The 23058-nt window shown below is 42.3% G+C and overlaps 1 protein-coding gene across 1 annotated transcript in view; it reads left to right on the top strand.

The window, feature by feature from the left end:
- The window catches only part of LOC132393882 (transcription factor TFIIIB component B'' homolog), a 143306-nt gene that overhangs the window by 681 nt on the left and 119567 nt on the right, over positions 1 to 23058 (top strand). The window contains exons 2-4 of the mRNA XM_059969288.1: positions 6127 to 6390; positions 8399 to 9002; positions 13350 to 13459. Coding sequence (XP_059825271.1) covers positions 6128 to 6390; positions 8399 to 9002; positions 13350 to 13459 — 977 coding nt within the window. The 5' untranslated portion in view covers position 6127. The remainder of the gene's footprint in view (positions 1 to 6126; positions 6391 to 8398; positions 9003 to 13349; positions 13460 to 23058) is intronic.

The raw sequence follows: 23058 nt of genomic DNA, 5'->3' as shown, positions 1-23058 counted from the left end.
GATTCACGCTTGACAAGTGCGCATGGTGACTCCTGTGAGCCATCATCTTAAAATATTTAATAATAGCTAGGTCGTTTGGAAAGTCAGGAAAGAAGCCTTGAGTTAATGGAAGTTTTTTTAAAGTTCTCTTCTGAGGTGTTTGTGATGGTTGCATGGTGATCATTACTTTCAGTAAAGGCCTTTGAATGATTTTTGCATGACTATTATAGTTAGTTTATTATAGTGAACGTCATGTGAGGTTCCAATACCAATGCCCATACTCAATACACCAATACCCATACCAACACTCAATTCCAATACCCAATGCTATCCAATTAAATTGATGCTTCCACTTCCTTTTATTAGTAACCTTAAGGTTTATGCTTCATGGATTTCAAAGTGGCATGCTTTTGAGGGTTATGTTACCTTTTAGAACACAGAACAATACAGCACAGTTAAAAAGTACATGCTATTTCACCCACAATGTTGTACTGAGCATTTAGCAAACTCCAATCAATCTAATCCTTCCCTCTTACATAGCCCCTCCCCTCCCAATTTTTTTCCATTCATATTGCGATCTTAAGAGTCTTTTAAAGGTTCATAATGTATCTGCATCTACCACCACCCCAGCAGTGTGTTCTAAATCAGAATCGGTTATTATCACTGGCATGTGACGTGAAATTTGTTAACTTATCAGCAGCAGTTCAATGCAATACATAATCTAGCAGAGAGAAAAGAATAATAAACAAGTAAAACAGTACTGTATACATATATTGAATAGATTTTTTTTAAATGCAAAAGCGGGAATACTGTATGTTTTTTAAAAAAAGGTAGTGTCCAAAGTATCAGATGGCAGAGGGGAAGAAGCTGTTCCTGAATCGCTGAATGTGTGCCTTCAGGCTTCTGTACCTCCTACCTGATGGTAACAGTGAGAAAAGGGGATGCATTGGGTGCTGGAGGTCTTTAATAATGAACGCTGCCTTTCTGAGACACCGCTCCTAAAGATGTCCTGGGTACTTTGTAGGCTAATGCCCAAGATGGAGCTGACTAGATTTACAACCTTCTGCAGCTTCTTTCGGTCCTGTGCAGTAGCCCCTCCATACTAGACAGTGATGCAGCCTGTAAGAATGCTCTCCACAGTACATCAATAAAAGTTTTTGAGTGTATTTGTTGACATGCCAAATCTCTTCAATCTCCTTCTTAATAGTCACTGTCTTGCCTTCTTCATAACTACATCAATATGTTGGGACCAGGTTAGATCCTCAGAGATCTTGACACCCAAGAACTTAAAGCTGCTCATTCTCTCCACTTCTGATCCCTCAATGAGGATTCCTTCGTCTTACCCTTCTTGAAGTCCACAGTGAGCTCTTTTGTCTTACTGACGTTGAGTGCCAGGTTGTTGCTACGGCACCACTCCACTAGTTGGCATATCTCACTCCTGTGCACCCTCTTATCACCACCTGAGATTCTACCAACAATGATTGTATCATCAGCAAATTTATAGATGGTGTTTGAGCTCTGCCTAGCCACACAGTCATGTGTATATACAGAGTAGAGCAGTGGGCTAAGCACACACCCCTGAGGTGCACCAGTGTTGATTGTCAGCGAAGAGGATATGTTAGCAGCAATCCACACAGACTGTGATCTTCCAGTTAGGAAATTGAGGATCCAATTGCAGAGTGAGGTACAGAGACCCAGGTTCTGCAACTTCTCAATGATGGTATTAAATGCTGAGCTGTGGTGGATGAACAGCATCCTGACATAGGTGTTTGTGTTATCCAGGTGGTCTAAGGCCACGTGGAGAGCCATTGAGATTGCGTCTGCCATTGACCTATTGTAGCGATAGGCAAATTGCAATGGGTCCAAGTCCTTGCTCAGGTCCATGGACCACCATTCTATGTAAACAAAAATATCTCTGAGATCGCATCCAGTCGCCTTTAAAATATGTCCTGTGTTATTGCCTCCTGGCAATATTCGCTGGCTGTTCACTCTATCTAGACCTCTTATCATCTTATACAACTCTATCAAGTCACTTTTCATCCTCCTTTACTCCAAGGAGATAAGGCCCAGTTTGCTCAATCTTTCCTCATGAGACATCCCTCTGATCCAGGAAATATCCTGGTAAATCTCCTGCATCCCCTCTAAAATTTCTACATCCTTCCTATAATGAGGCGACCAGAACCAAACGCAATGCTTTTTGTGTATGTTGCTTATAGTACATTGGCAATGTTAAACAGCTGTTTGTCAATGCTTTAGATAACATTTGAAATGTAGTTGATGTGTACATTTTAAGACCATAAGACCACAAGATATAGGAGTAGAAATAGGCCATTTGGCCCAACGAGTCTGCTCCGCCATTCATTCATGGGCTGATCCAATTCTTCCAGTCATCCCCACTCCCCTACCTTCTCCCCATATCCTTTGATGTCCTGGCTAATCAGGAACCTATCTATCTCTGCCTTAAATACACCCAATGATTTGGCCTCCACAGCCATTTGTGACAACAAATTCTACAGATTTATCACCCCCGTGAAGACGGACATAAAATAGTCATTCAAAGCCTCGGCCATTTCCTCATTACCCAATATCAATTCCCCTTTCTTGTCCTCCAAAGGATGCGTTCACTTTAGCTACCCTTTTCTGCTTTATATAATTATAAAAACTTTTAATATCTGTTTTTATATTTTGTGCTAGTTTATTTTCATAATCTAGCTTCCCTTTCTTTATTGCTTGTTTACTGATACTTTGTTGCTTTTTAAAGTTTTCCCAATCTTCCAGTTTCTCACTACTCTTGGTGACTTTGTATGCATGAGCTTTTAGTTTGATGCCTTCTTTTATTTCCTTAGTTATCCAAGGCTGGCTGTCCCCACCCGTACTGTCTTTGCTATTAACTGGAATATACTTTTGTTGAGCACCATGAAAGAGTGATTTGAAAGTCTTCCACTGTTCCTCAACTGTCCCACCATATAGTCGGTGTTCCCAGTCTATAGCTGGCTGGTGGCGTAGGGGCATCGGTGCAGGACTTTGGAGCGAAGTTCGATCCCAGCCGGCTCCCTTGCATGCTTTCCATCGGTGCTGGGTTGAGCATCGAGCTAGCAACTCGGCTTCGTAAAATCAAGAAAGCCTGCTAAAAAAGCGCCATCATGACAGCGTCCCGATGACTCCACTCGGAGTTAAGGTCTTTCTTCCCAGTTTACACTTGCCAAATCCTCCCTTATCCCATTGTAATTTCCATTGTTTAGGCATAACACACTGGTTTTAGTTTGAACTATTGCACCCTCTATTTGTATGAGAAATTCAATCTTACTGTGATCACTCTTCCCAAGAGGAGCCCCAACTACAAGATCCCTAATTTTACCTGTCTCATTGCACAGGACCAGATCTAAGATAGCATGTTCCCTTCCAGGTTCGGTAACGTGCTATTCAAGAAAGCTATCACAGATGCATTCTATGAAACTCTCCTCAAGACTGCTTCGACCAACTTGATTCACCCAATTTATATGCAATCAAAGTCCCCTCTGATAATTGATGTTCCATTCTTGCTTGCCTCAGATTTTTCTTGGTTTATTTCCTGTGCCACTGTAATGTTATTATTCAGTGGCTGATAGACAACTCCCACCAGTGATTTTTTTATTTCCCTTTACTATTCCTAATCTCTACCCAACATTCTGCTCCTTAGATCTTATATCGTCTCTCACTATAACGCCGATCTCATCTTTAATTAAGAGCAAGCCCCACCTCCCTTACCTTCCTGCCTATCCTTCCATATTACCTATCCTTGGATATTTAATTTCCAATCCTCTCCAACTTGCAACCAAACTCTGTAATGGCCACTAAATCATACCCCTTTCTACTGATTTGAGCCACAAGTTCACTGACCTTGTTTTGAGTACTATGGACATTCGAATAAAGTACCCTTACACTCATTGTGCTTTTAAGACCTTGTAATCTTTTACTCTTTTGCACTTTACTTTTTTTCACTCCACTCTTGCTTTTCTCATTTTTAACTTTTGTTTTTTCTTTAGCTTTATCCACACTTTCTCAGTCCGTTGAACCCATCCCCTTACTATTTAGTTTAAAGCCTTATCCACTGTCCTAGTTATGCAAATCGCTTGGATAAAGGTCCCATCATGGTTCAGGTGGAGCCCGTCCCATTGGAACAGCTCCCTCCTTCCCCATTATTGGTGTCAATTTCACATGCATTCAAACCCACTTCCCACACCAGCCACACATTTAACTCTCTAATTTTCTTCATCCTTTGCCAATTTGCATGTGGCTCAGGTAGTAATCCAGAGATTAATTTCTGGTTTTTGGTTCTGCTCTTTAATTTAGTACCTAGCTGCTCAAATTCCCTCGGTAGAACTTCTTTCCTTGTTCTACCTCTGTCATCGGTACCCATGTGGTCTTCCCCTCCCACTGCAAATTCTTCTGTAGGTCAGATAAAATGTCTTGAACCTGGGCACCAGGCAGGCAACACAGCCTTCGAGATGCTCCATCCTCGTGACAGAGAACTCTGTCTATTCCCCTGACTACACTATCCCCAATTAAAACTACATTTCTCTGCCTCCTCTTGAATTGCTCCCTGAACTACAGTGCCACAGTTTGGGTATCATCCTTCCTGCAGCCCCCACTGTCATCCACACAAGGAACAAAAATCTCAGACCTGTTGGTCAAGCTCAAGGGCTGATGCTCTTCCAGCACTGTCTCTTGGATCCCACTACCCACCTCACTTACAGTCACACCCTCTTGTTCCTGACCACAGACTGGATTTGAGGCAGCTCATCTAATGGGTGTGACTACCTCCTGAAACTGAGAATCCAGGTAACTCTTCTCCCCCCCCCCCCCCCCCCCCCGATATGCCGCAGTGTTTGCTCAAATTCCAGGTCATCAGCTTTGGGCCTGACTTCCTCAAACAGCCAATCCTCACTGCAGATGTGGTCACCAGGAACCACAGTGGTTCCACCAGCTCCCACATCATGCAGCGACAGCAATCACCTGATCCTACATCACCTGTACATTTAATTCACTGTAATTTAGTGAGTTTTTATTCAACCACTACAAAAGTCTTACCTGCTACTTACCTGTACCTCCCCGCTGAAGCCTCTTGAGCAAAATCCTCGTTCCCACTCCTACACTGGTCCACTCCCACAATGGCTGCTCTGACCCTGCTTTACTTTTATTTACTCCTGCTAATAAATTGTGAATCGATTGGTCTGCCGCTAATGCAGAAAGCCCTGCGAAACGATCCCTTTTAAAATTCTTGTCCCCGACCTGTACTAAGGTTGCTCAGAGTGTGAATTGATTGGTCTGCCTCTAATGCGCTGAGCCCTGCAAAGTGTTTCTCTTTTAAACTCTTCTCCTGACCTGTGCGAAGCTCTGTTTCTGCGGATTGATTGGTCCGCTGCGAATGCCAAGTAGTGCAAAATAGTGAATGGATTTGAATGTTGAACAGTTATCAATGCACACCCCCCACTTCGGGAGGAACTCCGGCAATGACGATGACATCCAACGACTAAACTGTCTTCTTTTGTATGAGGTCTGATTCCAGACTATTCACCTCTATGGTCTATTTGGACCAAGGGAGGTTCTGGGGGATAAAAAAACAAACTAGGTATTGGTGAGTAGGTGCTGTTTGACAATGCTATCAATGTCACCTTCCTTTGATTGTTGGGTAGAAGCTTTAGTTCCTCCTGGATCCATCAGCTGTCAATGTGTCGAATCACTGAATTGTTACGGAAGATTATTTGCATATTCTGATCAGGAGAGCACTTGGCCTGTCCACCCTGACCCAGGTATTTGTAATGCTTTGTGTACTGAGGTTAAAATAGTCCTGACCTACTAAGTGGCAAGTGGCAACAGGAGGTGGACAATGATTTAATTAAACCCAGTGATGTAGAAGAAAATCTGGAAAATTAACCTGTTCAGTTAAATAGAAATTTTTGACAATATTGGAATAATTTTAATGTGTAATTTTAATTTAAAAATTTAAATTAAAATAATTTTAAAGTGCCTCTGTGGTTTGAATGAACATATTTTCTGATTCCAGAATAGGGAATGTAAAATTTGAAAATGGGAATATTCAGAAATTCATTTGAAGGCGGTTGATTGTGTAAAATTTTGTGGTTGATTATTTCTTATACCTTACAGAATGTTACGTCGCTCAAGACTCAGCATAAGACCCAATGTGAAACCTGGTGGAAGGGTTCCATCACAAACTGGCAAGGGGGATGACAAGACTTGTACTTCAGACCAGCAGCTAATCTCTGAAGGAAAACCTTCCAATGAGAAAGAAGCTGTTGAAACTCCAGCTGTTATTGGGCCATTGCCAGTGACACCACTGCCCAGTGCAAGTGTTGAACATGGAGACAGAGATGACTTGGATGAACAGCAGGAAAATGTTCCACTTAACAAGTTTGTATTGATTCTGTTCAATATAGTGCAAAAGCAGCATAATTATAGTTATCACACCCCTTGTTCATACATAATTCTATTAATAATTAGTTGTATCAGCTGTAGGTTGCTGGTTCACTATCATCTGTATGTCTCAATATTGCAGAGTCAGAATGTTCGTACTAAAGGGATGTGTTTCTTTTGCTGTGTTTGAATAAACAGATTAATTTAAAAATATTTTAGCTAATTATCCAATCATAATTTTAAGAGTCCTGCATATCCATGGTTGTATGAGAATTAAGTGCATTTCATGGGAGAATTCTGGATTTTGATATGGTATGACATGCTGTGATTAATGACAGAAAACCAGGCACAAATGGGTGCTGACTTCCAAAGTTAGGGTTATGAACTTCCCTGGTAGCTCAGTATATCCTTCAAATAACTGGGACATACCGATAGAGAAGGCTGTTGTGAGCTGCTGAGTTTGGACAGAATTCCATTGACAGTATAATGGGTTTTTGTATTTAATTTACTCGTTTCACTGACAGCTATCACTCTGTGTTTGAAGTTGATTGAAACATCCCAGAGTGCAGTGGTGGCAGGGCCTGAATGACTTAGTGCAGAAACCTACTTATGAGGTTCTTGATTAGTCAGGACATTAAAAGTATGGAGAGAAGACAGGAGAATAGGGTTGAGAGGGATAATATATCAGCCATGATGGAATGGTGAAGCAGACTCCATGGACTGAATGGCCTACTTCTCCTATGTCTAATGGTTTTATAAACAGCTGAGTACTGGGGTGGAAAACTGGCAAAGCTCTTTCCCCAACTTTGCTGACATTTAAAACTGTCATGTGTTCGAAATGTTTTTATTTATTCAAAGAAAAACATTGAAAATGTTTGAGGTAGCAAAATGTAATTTTCATTTAAAAAATTTATTTTTCTTGATTTACAAACCATAAAATCAAAAATTGCTTTTCTTTTTGTTATTACCTCAATGTACTTATGTTTGGAATTAGCTGGATAGATGGAATACAAATGTGACAGTAATAAACCATTACCCTAACATTTCAATAATTAAACACATTAAATAAAAAATGTACATTTTCCTTCCTGCTTGTATCCCTACAATTCTCATTGATTCCGGAGAGGCTTGACTGTTGGGGCCATCTACACAGCACATGTAGATAGCCTCAACAGCGAAGCCATAGAGTGAGAGTGGATATTGGTGAGGCGGGGGGATGAAATGGAGCAATCAAGTGGGAGATCAGTCATGATTTTATTGAGATATGGACCAGGAACAGAAGGTCAAATGACCTCTTTTCTATTTTTTTGTGTTTCTTTTTCAAAAGATAATTTACAAACTAAAATCTATCCTACTTGAGTACTCAGTAGAATGTTTAATTCTTCAGTGACTTGAGGAATCAGTTGGTCTACAGAAGGTGGAAGAATAAAGGAAAGGGATACAAAGGAATAGTTTTCTAATCAGCAGTTGTGTAAACTGGTAAAAACAATTGCTAAGTAAAAGAACATTACCAACAAAATCAAACCACTGTTCCACATAGGAGTGAAAATTGTATTGGAAGTGCAGACATTTTTGAAATGCAGAACACAGAACAGTACAGCATGGGACACACCATTCAGCCCATTGGGTCTGCTCCACCATTCAATTATGACTAATTTATTATCCGTCTCATCCCTATTCTCCTGCCTTTTTCCTTTAACCTTTGAAGCCCTGACTAATTAAGAATATATCAACCTTTGCTTTAACCCTGCCCCAACCCCCCGGGCTAATGGTTACTCCTCATCTCTGTTCTAAAGCGATGTCTTTGTATTCTGAGGTTATGCCCTGTGGTCCAAGGCACTCTCAAATAGGAAGCATTATTTCCACATCCACTCTATCTTGGCCTTTCAATATTTATTTTAATTGACAAAACTTTTCAAAGAACATTTAGAGGATTTTTTTCTTACATGTTTGTCAGTTTTTGTGTGTATTCTATAAAATTAAAAATTGTGAATTTTCTTTGAAGGAATGAAAAAGCTGATAAAACTGGAGAGTCTGGAGCTCCAGGAAAGCCATCTATGGCACCTTTGCAAAGAAGGAAACGTTTTTCTACCATGCCGAATTTGGTCAAACCAAGATCAACATCTTTGTCTATGCAGCAGTCGATCAACCTAACAGAAAAATCTCCTCAGCAACAAAGTCTTTTAACTCCTGTGACCAATGTGGTATCATTCCCAGATAGTTCTGTTCCATCGCAGATCACCACCACTGAGAAAACTCTTGCTAAATCACCAGAAAAGCGGAAGCCCTCTTCAGGACCAAATATTAAACTGCCAGAAAAGAAAACCCCAATTCCTCAAATACCACAGTTCTCTCCCGTTAAAAACCCTCTGCACAAAGAGTCAGTTGTTGGGGTGAGTTCTACCCGATTGCCAGTGACACGGAAAGTACTATCTTCGCCTCTTAAGGAGAGGATAACACCGAGTGGCACACCTACAAAAGGAATTGTACCATCACCCAGTGTCTCACCGGCACGACCTAAAAATGCAAAAATTCCATCTGACCTAGAAAGGCTCCAGAAAGCTCGAAAACTGCGAGAAATGCTGAAGGAGGAGTTGAAGAGAGAGAAGGTAATTTTAGTAATGTATTGAAAGGGTGAATCTGTCATTGACAGTTATTTCAATAGTAGCCAGTAAAATCATCTCATCAATCAATCAGGCTTTAAGCAATCACAATAATGGTGTGACTTGTTTAGAACATAGAACAGTGCACTACAGGAACAGGCCATTCGGCACACAATGTTGTGTAAGCATTTAGGACTCTCACACTCCTTCGGGAGCATCCCCCGGAACGTATGTATTTCCCCCATATCTGGCATACCCATCCATGGTTCAGGTCTAATAGAGGCCTGCTTATTTCCTGAGGGGATCAGGAGTGTGCGGTTCAAGGCTGGCTGTTTGGCCACTGCATCAGCCCTAGCATTACCCTTAGGTATCTCATCAGATTCCCCAGTATGGGCCGCACATTTAATAATAGCCGAACTAGAGGTAGCTATAGAGGGGTGAGTAAGTTGTTTACAAGATAGCATTACTAATAGGGTGGCCAGAGGAAGTCAGGAATCCCATAACTCCAAATGCATAACGGGAGTCTGTGTAAAGTTTGCACTTTAGTCTGTTGTTAGGATATAGGCACAAGTCAGAAAAACTGCTCAGCCTTCTGGGCGGAGACAGCTATTTCAAAAGAGGCCTGCTCAATTACTTCACTGTCCGTCGCTATCACATAGCCAGAACATCGTTTCCCTGCTGGATCCACAAAATAGCCTCCATCCTCCTAAAATGTTACCTCGGGCTTGAGGGGGTATTGTGGAAGGGAAGGGAGAGGGAGGGAATTACCGGAAGTTGGAGAATTCGATGTTCATACCAAGGAGCTGGAGACTACCCAGACGGTATATGAAATGTTGTTCCTCCACCCAAAGTTTAGCCTCATCATGGCAGTAGAGGAGGCCATGTATGGACATATCCAAATGGGAACGTGAAGGAGAGTTGAAGTGAGTGGCAACTGGGAGATCCTGTATGTTGTGGCGGACGGAGCAGAGGTGCTTGACGAAGTGGTCCCCCAACCTACGTCGGGTCTCGCCGATGTAGAGGAGGCTGCACCGGGAACACTGGATGCAGTAGATTACCCCAACAAACTCACAAGTGAAGTGTTGCCTCAGCTGGAAGGACTGATGGGGCCATGAAAGGTGGTAAGAGAGGAGGTGTAGCTTGCAGGGATAAGTGACAGGTGTGAGATCTGTGGGGAGGGACGTGTAGACCAGGCAGTCGTGGAGGGAACAATCCCTGTGAAAAGCAGAGGGGGTAGAGAGGGAAAGATGTCCTTAGTGGTGGGGTCCTGTTGAAGGTGGTGGAAGTTGCAGAGGATAATATGCTGGATCCAGAGGCTGGTGGGGTGATAGGTGAAGCATCCTTGTTTGTCAATTTCTAAACAAGTTGTTGTCCTCACCTGTCCCTTGGTAGGTTTTTGTTCTCATTTCTGATCCCCAGATATAGCCCATTCGTATCCTCCTTCCTGCTGAACATATTCACCTTCAATATTAGTTCCCTTCGGGGTTGATCGAGATTCGAAAGCTGGGTCCCAGTAATATGTCAAAGCTCGTCGCATTTCTTTTTCGGCCATTGTCAAGCCAATCCATATTATTTATTTTAATCATGTTGGCTCACTAAACTGGGGGACGGAATTATTAGAGGTTTGGTCTCCTGCAAAAATGCCGTGGCAGGCCTCCAATCGCTCCTGGTCCCAATTTCCCAGGCTTAGGTTTGCATTCAAGTACTTTAGTGATGTTTACAGGTTGTTGGAGAGCCCTCTCCAAGGCTTGAATAATCTGATCTGTCTGTTCATTCTTCTTATGGACTCCCGCCTGTAACTCCTGACAGTTTTGATACCTTAATTCTGCCTTCCATTTCCGCCCCTCATCAGCTGAGAGAATCATGCAGCAGAGACCGAATAAATGTTGCTGGGTCGCATTGTACATTTGTATAGTACTGCGGACATACTGAGCAAACTGTGCTGGTTTTTCTTTTCTATCTGGGGCCTGTTTCATGATCATTATCATTTCTTGAGGCTTCCAGGGTGCGTACACAGGAATTATTGAGGGCTGTCCCTCCACTGCTTGTGGACTGGGCAGCATTCGGGTGGGCAATTGTCTTAGTGGAACCATTAACTCCGGGGTTTTATTGGATTCTTCCCTCCCTATCTTGGAATAATCCTTGGTATTCCCTTCCTGGATCTCAGGGTATAGGGAAGCTCCCCTTCCCTGCCGCTGCTGTTTTACTCGAGCGGCCACCGTTTCTCAGTACAGGGAGGATTGGGGTTCGGGTGCACTTGGCCCCTGGTAAGGTGGGTGCCCAATCCTCATCGTGGTCACTGTCCTCAAACAGGGTCGGTGTGCCAGCCATGGGTTCAGGATCCCGTATTGGCGCTGGATCTTGCACGCGGCACTGCCGATCTAAACCTTCCTATCCATATCTGCCTTTGCCTGTTTCCTCTGTTTCTCTCGTTCTCTTTTTCTTCTCCCATCTACCCATTCACACTCTGCCTTTAATGTTTCTCATCTCTTGGGATTTCCTTCTGACGTACATACTTCTACACCCCTTTATCACGTGCATTGTTCCTCCAGCTGGCCAGTAAAGTACTATTCCATTCGGTATCAGTTTATCTTTCCATTCTTTAATCAATAATTTCCACTTTTTACTGCAATTCGTTTTCCAAATTAAATTTACTGCTTGTTCTCAAGGGGTTATATCCCAAGTTCCCCCTGGTGGTCACACACCATTTCCCAGTTTCTTTGTTAGCACTGCACTTAACATCCGAATAGGTTACAGGGGAGTCCCTTTCCCCTCTGTATCTAACGTTTGTCCCATCCTGTGCTGGTCATTCAATTATACAGTTTAATCGACCAGGCCAAAGACCTGTTGCCTAATTCTTCAGCACCTGCAGACTTCAATAATCATAAAACAACTGCTTACCTTATTATCCTGATCCTTGTGGTTTGTTGGATCCTGTCAACGTACAGGTTCTTCAGGGCGAGGGGCAGGAGTTTTTCAAATGAGTGGAAGGGACGGTCAGAGGTAAAACACCTTGGGGCACCCCGTCGCCCATTTACACTCACCTGGAATCCCCTGTCACTTATTTAGCCTTTAGGGGCTTTCCCTATGTTGGGATCCAAGTCACGGCACCAAATGTAAACAAATTCGCCGGATCAATAACCACACCTCAAACTGTTCTTTACTTTATCCTTTTCACCAGTTTATTTGTTCAAACTCAGCCAGCCAGAGGTGCAGAACCAAAACCAGAGAGACAGAGTTCCTCTCCCCGGGGCTCGTATCAGACCACTGTCTAATGTGCAGAAAAGTTACAATTTATAGAACTCGAAAGACAAAGAGCACTTAGTTCAACTGGTATTCCCACCAAGTCTGTTGGAGAAAAAAATACTTAGATAAGAGAGTCCACTAAATCAAGGTTTTAATTACAGGTGGACGTACTGTCCAGTCATTATCAGTTATTCCCTTTGCTAGGCCTTGACTTAATTACAGACATGTTCATTCCTGTCCTTGCCAGTGAGTCCTCCCTTCCCCTAAATAAACGAAGTTACTTAGCTCAATTCTTGCGAAACCATAAGGGAGGATATGTGCGACCGATAAGTAAAACCCAATCCACAGAGCATTACATAGTCAGGAGACATATACAAGTTCGTGAGATTGAAACCAGCCTCAGGTGGATTACTCAGGGCAGAATATAAACAGAAGTTTGTACGCAATTTTAACCCATTATTTACAAGAGTCCAAGAATCATTTCCTACTTCCCCAATACCCTTAAAACTTCACGATGGGCAAACTGGAGTTGGTTTGGAGCTTTAGAGGTTGAGGGGCCCCTGATAAAGTGTATAGAATTATTGATGGGTGGATAGTCTGAGGTTTTTTCCACAGGGATGGAAATGTCAGAAGTTGAAAGGCCATACAGTAAGGTGAGGGAGGTAAGCTTAAGGGAAATCTTTTTTTTTAAACCCAGGAGAGTAGTATGTGCCTGCAACGTACTGCCCAGCAAGTGATAAAGGAAGATAAGACAGTAACATTTAAGAGGCATTTAGACAGGCACATGACTAGCTGGAGAACGTAGGGCAAATGCGGGTAGATGGTATTAGTTTCAATTAACATCATTGGTATAGACATCATTCACCGAAGGGCTTGTTGCTCTGTTCTGTGTCCTATGAAAAGATATTTAACTTGTTACGTAAACACACTTAAGATTGCAAGGCGGGTGATCTGATCCACTTTGTATTCAAATGTATTATTACTACTTGATAACAGATTTCTTCTTTGCATATCTGTTTTAAGTTTTACTCACCAATGTTGTCATTCTTAATTATTTTCTGATGATAATGTGCTGTTAAACAATCTGTCTTATTTGGACTATTGTAGAAAGCTCATAGGGAATCTGTTCCAGTTTGGGAAGCCAGTAACCCACCAGAACGTACCAAAATGACAATGAGAGACTTCATCTACTACCTGCCTGATACCAATCCAATGCTGTAAGTGACCTAGTAATATTCTGAGCATTTAGTTGTATTTAATCTTTTTTTCCCTATGAGTTGAGCATCTATTAAAGCCAGAATTTATTTTCCATTTCTCCTTATTCTTTGAGAATGTGAAGCTGAAAATTGAGTGGCATATTCAAAATAAATTTATTATCAAAGTGTGTGTGTGTGTGTGTCTGCGTGCGCGCTATATCGCACATCAGCATTTGTGCCCATACTCAATAAATTCACAATAGAATCATATTCATTATATAATTAATGAAAGACCGCACCGACTTGACTGTTCAACCAATGTGCAAAAGACAACAAAGAGCAAATACAAAAAGCAAGAAATGATAATGTGTAAGGAGATAGCAGATATTTGTAGTAAACACAAGGTGGTGATTGTGGGAGATCTTAATTTTCCACACGTAGACTGGGAAGCTCATTCTGTAAAAGGGCTGGATGGTTTAGAGTTTGTGAAATGTGTGCAGGATAGTTTTTTGCAACAATACATAGAAGTACCGACTAGAGATGGGGCAGTGTTGGATCTCCTGTTAGGGAATGCGATAGGTCAGCTGACAGATGTATGTGTTGGGGAGCACTTCGGGTCCAGTGATCATAATAGCATTAGCTTCAATATAATTATGGAGAAGGACAGGACTGGACCTAGAGTTGAGATTTTTGATTGGAGAAAGGCTAACTTTGAGGGGATGCGAAGGGATTTAGAGAGAGTGGATTGGGTCAAGTTGTTTTATGGGAAGGATGTAATAGAGAAATGGAGGTCATTTAAGGGTGAAATTATGAGGGTACAGAATCTTTATGTTCCTGTTAGGTTGAAAGGAAAGGTTAAAGGTTTGAGAGCACCATGGTTTTCAAGGGATATTAGAAATTTGGTTCAGAAAAAGAGGGATGTCTACAATAGATATAGGCAGCATGGAGTAAAGGAATTGCTCGAGGAATATAAAGAATGTAAAAGGAATCTTAAGAAAGAGATTAGAAAAGCTAAAAGAAGATACGAGGTTGGTTTGGCAAATAAGGTGAAAGTAAATCTGAAAGGTTTCTACAGTTATATTAAAAGCAAGAGGATAGTGAGGGATAAAATTGGCCCCTTAGAGAATCAGAGTGGTCAGCTATGTGTGGAACCAAAGGAGATGGGAGAGATTTTGAATGATTTCTTCTCTTCGGTATTCACTAAGGAGAAGGATATTGAATTGTCTAAGGTGTGGGAAACAAGGAAGGAAGTTATGGAACCTATGACAATTAAAGAGGTGGAGGTACTGGCGCTTTTAAGAAATTTAAATGTGGATAAATCTCCGGGTCCTGACAGGATATTCCCCAGGACCTTGAGGGAAGTTTGTGTAGAAATAGCAGGAGCTCTGATGGAGATCTTTAAGATGTCATTAGAAACGGGGATTGTGCCGGAGGATTGGCGTATTGCTCATGTGGTTCCATTGTTTAAAAAGGGTTCTAGAAGGAAGCCTAGCAATTATAGACCTGTCAGTTTGACATCAGTGGTGGGTAAATTAATGGAAAGTATTCTTAGAGATAGTATTTATAATTATCTGGATAGACGGGATCTGATTAGAAGTAGCCAGCATGGATTTGTGCGTGGAAGGTCATGTTTGACAAACCTTATTGAATTTTTTGAAGAAGTTACGAGGAATGTTGACGAGGGTAAGGCAGTGGATGTAGTCTATATGGACTTCAGCAAAGCCTTTGACAAAGTTCCACATGGAAGGTTAGTTAAGAAGGTTCAGTCGTTAGGTATTAATGCTGGAGTAGTAAAATGGATTCAACAGTGGCTAGATGGGAGATGCCAGAGAGTAGTGGTGGATAATTGTTTATCGGGATGGAGGCCGGTGACTAGCGGGGTGCCTCAGGGATCTGTTTTGGGCCCAATGTTGTTTGTAATATACATAAATGATCTGGATGATGGGGTGGTAAATTGGATTAGTAAGTATGCCGATGATACTAAGGTAGGAGGTGTTGTGGATAATGAGGTGGATTTTCAAAGCTTGCAGGGAGATTTATGCCGGTTAGAAGAATGGGCTGAACGTTGGCAGATGGAGTTTAATGCTGAAAAGTGTGAGGTTCTACATTTTGGCAGGAATAATCCAAATAGAACATACAGAGTAAATGGTAGGGCATTGAGGAATGCAGAGGAACAGAGAGATCTCAGAATAACTGTGCATAGTTCCCTGAAAGTGGAGTCTCATGTAGATAGGGTGGTGAAGAGGGCTTTTGGAACGCTGGCCTTTATAAATCAAAGCATTGAGTACAGAAGTTGGGATGTAATGCTAAAGTTGTACAAGGCATTGGTAAGGCCAAATTTGGAATATTGTGTGCAGTTCTGGTCACCGAATTATAGGAAAGATATCAATAAATTAGAGAGAGTGCAGAGACGATTTACTAGGATGTTACCTGGGTTTCAGCAATTAAGTTCAGAGAAAGGTTGAACAAGTTAGGTCTCTATTCATTGGAGCGTAGAAGGTTGAGGGGGGATTTGATCGAGGTATTTAAAATTTTGAGAGGGATAGATAGAGTTGACGTGAACAGGCTGTTTCCATTGAGAGTAGGGGAGATTCAAACTAGAGGACATGATTTGAGAGTTAGGGGGCAGAAGTTTAAGGGAAACACGAGGGGGTATTTCTTTACTCAAAGAGTGATAGCTGTGTGGAATGAGCTTCCTGTAGAAGTAGTAGAGGCCAGTTCAGTTGTGTCATTTAAGGTAAAATTGGATAGGTATATGGACAGGAAAGGAGTGGAGAGTTATGGGCTGAGTGCGGGTAGGTGGGACTAGGTGAGATTAAGGGTTCGGCACGGACTAGGAGGGCCAAGATGGCCTGTTTCCGTGCTGTGATTGTTATATGGTTATATCGTTATAATAAGTATGTAAGCAATAAATATTGAGGACATGAGATGAAACCTCCTTGAAAGTAAGTCCACAGGTTGTGGGAACATTTCAGTGATTGGGCAAGTGAAATTGAGTGCAGTTATCCCCTTTGGTTGAAGACCTTGAAGTTTGAGGGGTAATAACTGTTTCTGAACCTTGTGGTGTGAGTCCTGAGGCTCCTGTACCTTCTTTCTGATGGCAGCAACGAGAAGAGAATATGTCCTGAGTGGTGAGCATTTCTGATGAAGGATGCTGCTTTCCTGCAACAACATCATGTAGATGTGCTCAGTGGTTGAGAGGGCTTTACCCGTGATGGACTGGGCCACGTCCACTACTTTTTGTAGGATTTTCTGTTTAAGGGCATTGGTGTTTCCATACCAGGCTATGATGCAGCCAGTTAATGTACTCTCTGCCACACATCTATATAAGTTTGTCAAAGTTTTAGATGTCATGCTGAATCTTTTCAGAATCCTAAGGAAGTAGAGGTGGTGCTGTGCTTTCCTTGTAATTTCTGGGCCTAGTACAGGTCCTCTGAAATGATAACACTGGGGAATTTAAAGTTGCTGACCCTTTCCACTTATGGTCCTCCGATGAGGACTGCCTCATGGACCTCTGGTTTCCTCCTCCTGAAGTCAATAATCAGCTCTTTGGACTTGCTGACATTGACTGAGATTTTGTTGCCATGGCACCTCTCATCCAGATTTTCATCCTCTGTCATTCAAATATGCTGATTTGATTTTGCCTTTAACAACGGTGTTATAAGCAAACTTGAATATGGCATTGGAGCTGTGCTTAGCCACACAGTCATGAGTGTAAAGTGAGTAGAGCAGGGTGCTATGCACACAGTCTTGTGGTGCACCTGTGCTAATGGAGACTGTTGAGATATTGTCAGTCCAAACTAAGGTGGGGTCTGTAAGTGAGGAAATCAAAGATCCAATTGCACAGCGAGGCATTGAGCTTTGAACATCCTGATGTATATATCTTTGCTGTCCAGATGCTCCAGGGTTAAGTGAGGAGCCAATGAAATGGCACCTGCTGCAGACCTGTTGCTCCAGTAGGCAAATTGGACAGGATCCAAGTTTATTCTCACGCAGGGGTTGATATGTTTCATCACTGTGGATGTAAGTGCTACTGATTGATAGTCATTGAGGCAGGTTACCACACTTTTCTTAGAACGTGATATAATTGAATTCTGCTTGAAGCAGTTGGGTACCTCGGAATGATGAAACAAGAGGTTAAAGTTCTCAGTGAATACTCCAGCCAGTTATTCAGCACAGATCTTTAAAACTTGGCCAGGTACCCAGTTTAGGCCAGATGCTTTTCATGAGTTCACCTTCCTGAAAGCTGTTTGCATGAAGGTTCTTTCATGTTTTGACAGTCAAAGAAACACAGAGAGCTTTGAGCTCATCTGGAAGCAAAGCCCTCTCATTGCCAATGTTGCCCTGCCACAGCTCTTGAGCATCCTTTGTTAATTCAAGTTTATTCCAGAATTGCCACTTTACATGTGTGATGGCTTTCTGTAGATTGTACCAGGACCTATTGTAACGTTCTTGGTCACCAGACTTGATCTGGCCCTCAGTAGATTGCAGATCTCATGGTTCATCCAGGGTTTCTGGTTGGGGAAACTGAAATGTTCAAGGTCAAGTTTATTGTCATTTAACCAAGCATTTGCATACAACTAAGTGAAATAACATTCCTCAGGAGCAAAGATACAAAACAGAGTGCTTAAACAGAGCACATAAAATAATATTAACACAATAATGTTAACTGATAAAAATATATTCTGTAGATGTGCAAGTTGACATAAAGTGCATAGACAACATATAGTTAAATGTACAACAGTAATACTGCCGCTTGTGCTGTTTATAAATAATGTGGTAGTAGAGTGTTCAGAGCTCTTACAGCTTGGGGAAAGAAGTTGTTACCAAACCAAACAATCCTTGGTCTCATTCTGCGATACTTTCTGCCTGATGAGAGGAGGTTAATTAGATTGTGGGATGGATGGGAGGCGTCTTTGACAATGCCAAAGCCATTTCACATGGTAATTTTTATTTTTTAAATAGTCGATCATGTGTGGGTTTGGAGCCTCATTCAGAGTGTACTGAGCATGGATTTCTCCTGAAGAGTGCAAATGGGATTTTGGAGCAATCCAGCATTTTGTAGTCAGCATTACTCAGCCTAGAGCAAGGGTCACCAACCTATTTTGCACCACGGACCGTTTTAATATTGACGATATTCTTGTGGACTGGCCGATGGAGGAGGTGTGGGTGTTAATCACGACCAGAATATAGGTGATAAGTCAACTATAAGTCACTTATAAGTGGCTAATCCACTCAATTTTGTTTCTAAAAAGGTTTATTTAACAAATTTAATATTAAACACACAGCGCATATTTTCCTCGCGTGAATATAGTCAATTATAAGTCAATAGCATCATAACATTTTAAGTAATGTTTTGATAGTAAACACATGGCGCATAGTTTCCTCATAAGAAAATATAAAATAATTGCAACACACCAATATCAGTGGGAGCCCTGGGCTTGTTTCCCTGCAACAAGACGATCCCATTGAGGGGTGATGAGAGACAGTGATACTCAAAGGGGGTTCTTTATGTCCAGTCTATTCCACAATTTAGTTTTCATTGCAGAAAACCCCACTTTGCAGAGATATGATGTTGGAAATGGAAGCAATGTTTCTGGTGTTTTTGTGGCTATCTCAGGATATTCAGACTTTGATCCAGAATGCCGACAGTGATGCTATGTCAAATGTACTTTTTGGCCCTCTGTCATTTGCAAGCTCGAGGAGTTGATCTTGTTCCTGTGCTGACGTGGATGATTCACCGGGGATATTCACAAATGGGTCATGGATCCATTCCTTTGCACGCCTTGGGTCATTTGTGGTTGGGAAGTAACGCTCGAATTCTGTTGACAGCAAAATAGGTGATTGTGCACCAGCTGTGAGAAGGACGGTGCAGCCTCAGTCTCTCCCAAAATCGCAGCTAATGTTGGGAACATGTCGAATGTGCCCCTGTCCACTTGCTGTCCCCATAGTTCTAGTTTGGCTTTGATAGCAGACACTTTATCTGCCAACTTGAAGACAGCTGTCATTCTTCTCTGAAGTGATAAATTGAGTTCGTTGATCAGGTTGAAGAAGTCACACAGATAAATGAGTTATGCTATTCACTCCTCGTCACTGAAGTGTGCTGCTAGTGGTGACCTTTTTCCTGAAAGAAATCTCTGTCGCGGCTGTCTTAACTCAAAAACTCTGGCCAGGGCTCTCCCCCTTGATAGCCCACCTGACTTCAGTGTGTAAGAGAAGCTCTACATCCATTTCCTCATAAATCTGCTCAAACAGACGTGAGTTAAGGGATTTTGCTTTGATGTGATTGATAACTTCAACGTCACTTAATATGCTGTTAAGATCAGGTGACATTTTTCGGCTAGCCAGCATTTCCCTGTTTATGACACAGTATGTAGACTGGCATTCAGGAGCAACCTCTTTGACTCGGGTAGTGAAACTGGACAGCCGTCCAGTCATAGCTGCAGCCCTGTTTGTGCATGTTCCAACACAGAATGACCAGTCCAGTTTGCCTGACATGTAGTCATTCAAAGACTTGAATAGTTCCGCTCCTGTTGTGTTAGTTGGCAGCAGCAGTGCACACAACATACCCTTGTGCACATCGTCTTGAAATATATATCGCACATAAACCAACAGTATTGCTTTGCTGTCGACATCGGTAGACTCATCGACCTGGATGGCATACCATGGTGACTCGTTAAACTGTTCCAACAGCTGTGCTTTGATGTCTTCTGCTATGTCATCGATTCTCCTTGAAACTGGCAGCTGAAAGAGAAACCTGTGCCATCTTGTTACTGCAGCTTCTCCCAACAGTTCATGGCACATGTCCTTGGCAGCAGGCAGAATCTACGATGCTCTCAGAGCAGCAGCATTGAGGAGGTGGTGGCTCTCAGCACTTCCTTCTGTCCCACTTGCTCACGTTTTTTTCCGCTCAAAAAACTCAGCGGGTTTGTCTTTAAGTGCAGGGTACATGGACTCAAGGTGCCAAAGCAGTTTTAAGGGCTTCATTGCCTCATTAGACAGCTTGTCTCCACATATCACACACAGGGGGCTTGTGAGTCACAGATCGCATTAAAGCCTTTTATGTCTGACTCGTGGTATTTTCTGTTGAAGGAAGCTTTTTATTTGCAGTCTTGGCTTCAGTTGTCTCTGCATTATCATCATCGTTAGGCCTTTTATGTCCCCTACTACCTCTTCGAAAGAAACTCTCAAGTGATGTTTGTTTTTTACTCATTGAGTAGTTATAGGTTAATGATCGACTGATGACCTTGCGTGGGTAATGGCCTCACATGTGTTCAAGTTCAACAATGGGCATGACAGGGAATGAGGAAAGGTGTAGCTGGCTCATATCGTTTCATACCACCGTTTCCTTGTGGCCCGGTAGCTCATGCTTTGCGGCCTGGTGGTTGGGGACCACTGGCCTAGAGACACAAGAAGCTGCAATTCCTGAAATCCGGTCCAGGAAGCAAATTCAAGATTCAGGATTGTTTAATGTAATTTCCAGTACACAAGTGTAAAGGAAATCAAAGTAATTGATATTCTGGATCTGATGCACCTCAAAAAAAACACAATAAGATAAAGAACTTAATAATTCTCAAAAAAACACAATAAATAGATTAGACATTGGCTTTGTGAGAGAGAACTTAGTGTGGTAGTACAGGGTTGCTTCTCTGACTGGGGGCCTGTGACTGGTGGTGTGCCACGGGGATCAGTGTTGGGTCCTTTTTTGTTTGTCATTTATATCAATGATCTAGATGATAATTGGTTAACTGGATCAGCAAATTTATGGATGACACCTTGATTGGGAGTGTAGTGGACAGTGAGGAAGGCTATCATGGCTTGCAGGTGGATCTGCATCAGCTAAAAAATGGGCTGAAAAATAACAGATGGAAGTTAATACAGATAAGTGCGAGGTTTTGCACTGCAGTAGGACCAACCAGGGTAGGTCTTACACATCGAGTGATAGGGCACTGAAGAGTGTGGTAGAATAAAGCGATCTCTGAATACAGGTACATAGTTAACTAAAAATGGTGCCACAGGTAAGTAGGGTTGTAAAGGAAGTTTTTGGCATGTTAAAAATGTAGAAACTCAGAAAACCTACAGCACAACACAGGCTCTTCGATCCACAGTGCTGTGCTGAACATGTACTTACTTTAGTATTACCCATAGCTCTCTATTTTCCTAAGCTCCATGTACCTATCCAGGAGTCTCTTAAAAGACCCTATTGTATCCACCTCTGTCGCCATTGCGGGCAGCCTATTCCACACACTCACCCCTCTCTGTGTATAAAAAAAAAACACAAACAAAAAAAAAAACAAAAAAAAAAGAAAACACTTATCCCTGACATCTCCTATGTACCTACTTCCAAGCACTTTAAAACTGTGCCTCTCGGGTTAGTCATTTCAGCCCTGTGAAAAAGCCTCTAACTATCGACACGATCAATGCCTCTTATCATCCTATATACCTCTATCAGGTCACCTGTCATTCTCTGCTATTCCAAGGAGAAAAGGTTGAGTTCACTCAACCTGTTCTCATCAGGCATGTTCCCCAATCCAGGCAACATCCTTGTTACTCTCCTCTGCACCCTTTCTATAGTTTCCACACCCTTCTTGTAGTGACCAGAACTGAGCACAGTACTCCAAGTGGGGTCTGATCAGGGCCCTATGCAGCAGCAACATTACCTCTCAGCTCCTAACTTCAGTTCCACAATTGATGAAGGCCAATACACTGTACACCTTCTTAACCACAGAGTCAACCTGTGCAGCTGCTTTGAGCATCCTATGGACTCGGACCCCAAAGTCTCTCTAATCCTCCACACTGCCAAGAGTCTTACCATTAATACTATATTCTGCAATCATATTCGACCTACCAAAGTGAACCACTTCACACTTATCTGGGTTGAACTCCATCTGCCACTTCTCAGCCCAGTTTTGCATCCTATCAATGTCCCGCTGTAACCTTTGACAGCCCTCTACACTATCCACACTTCCAGCCTTTGTGTCATATTTCCTTGGTAACTCAATGTATTGAGTACAGAAAATGGGATGTTATGTTGAAATCGTATAAGATGTTGGTGAGGCCTAATTTGGTGTATTCTGTGTAATTTTGGTCACCTACCTACAGGAAAGATGTAAACAAGGTTGAAAGAGTACAGGGAAAATTTACTAGGATATTGCTGGGTCTGGAGGGCCCGAGTTATAAAGGAAGTATGAATAGCTTAGGACTGTATTCTTCAGAGCATAGAAGGCTGAAAGGAGTCTTGATAAAATTATTAGGGGTATAATTAGGGCGAATATAAGCAACCTTTTAGCATCCTGTCCATAGTGCTTTCCCCTTACATTGATTCCTTCTTCACCTTTTCTGCCTATCCCCTCCCCCACCCCATGATCTTTCCTCTTATTGGTTTCTCACCTGGCACCTACCAGCCTTCTCCTTCCCATCCTCCCCCCATCTTCTTTATAGGGCCCCTGCCCCCTCCCTCTTCAGTTCTGACGAAGAGTCTCGGCCCGAAACATTGTTCGTTTCCACGGATGCTGCCCGACTTGCTGAGTTCCTCCAGTGTGTTGTGCATGTTGCTTTTTTCACTGAGATTGATTCGGACTTCAACCAGAGATCGGGTTTTAAGGGTGAAAGGTGAGGAG

The sequence above is a fragment of the Hypanus sabinus genome, chromosome 5, assembly GCF_030144855.1.
Source record: "Hypanus sabinus isolate sHypSab1 chromosome 5, sHypSab1.hap1, whole genome shotgun sequence".
NCBI lineage: Eukaryota > Metazoa > Chordata > Chondrichthyes > Myliobatiformes > Dasyatidae > Hypanus > Hypanus sabinus.
The sequence above is the reverse complement of the archived record's forward strand: the minus strand, read 5'-3'. Positions and strand labels throughout refer to the sequence as shown.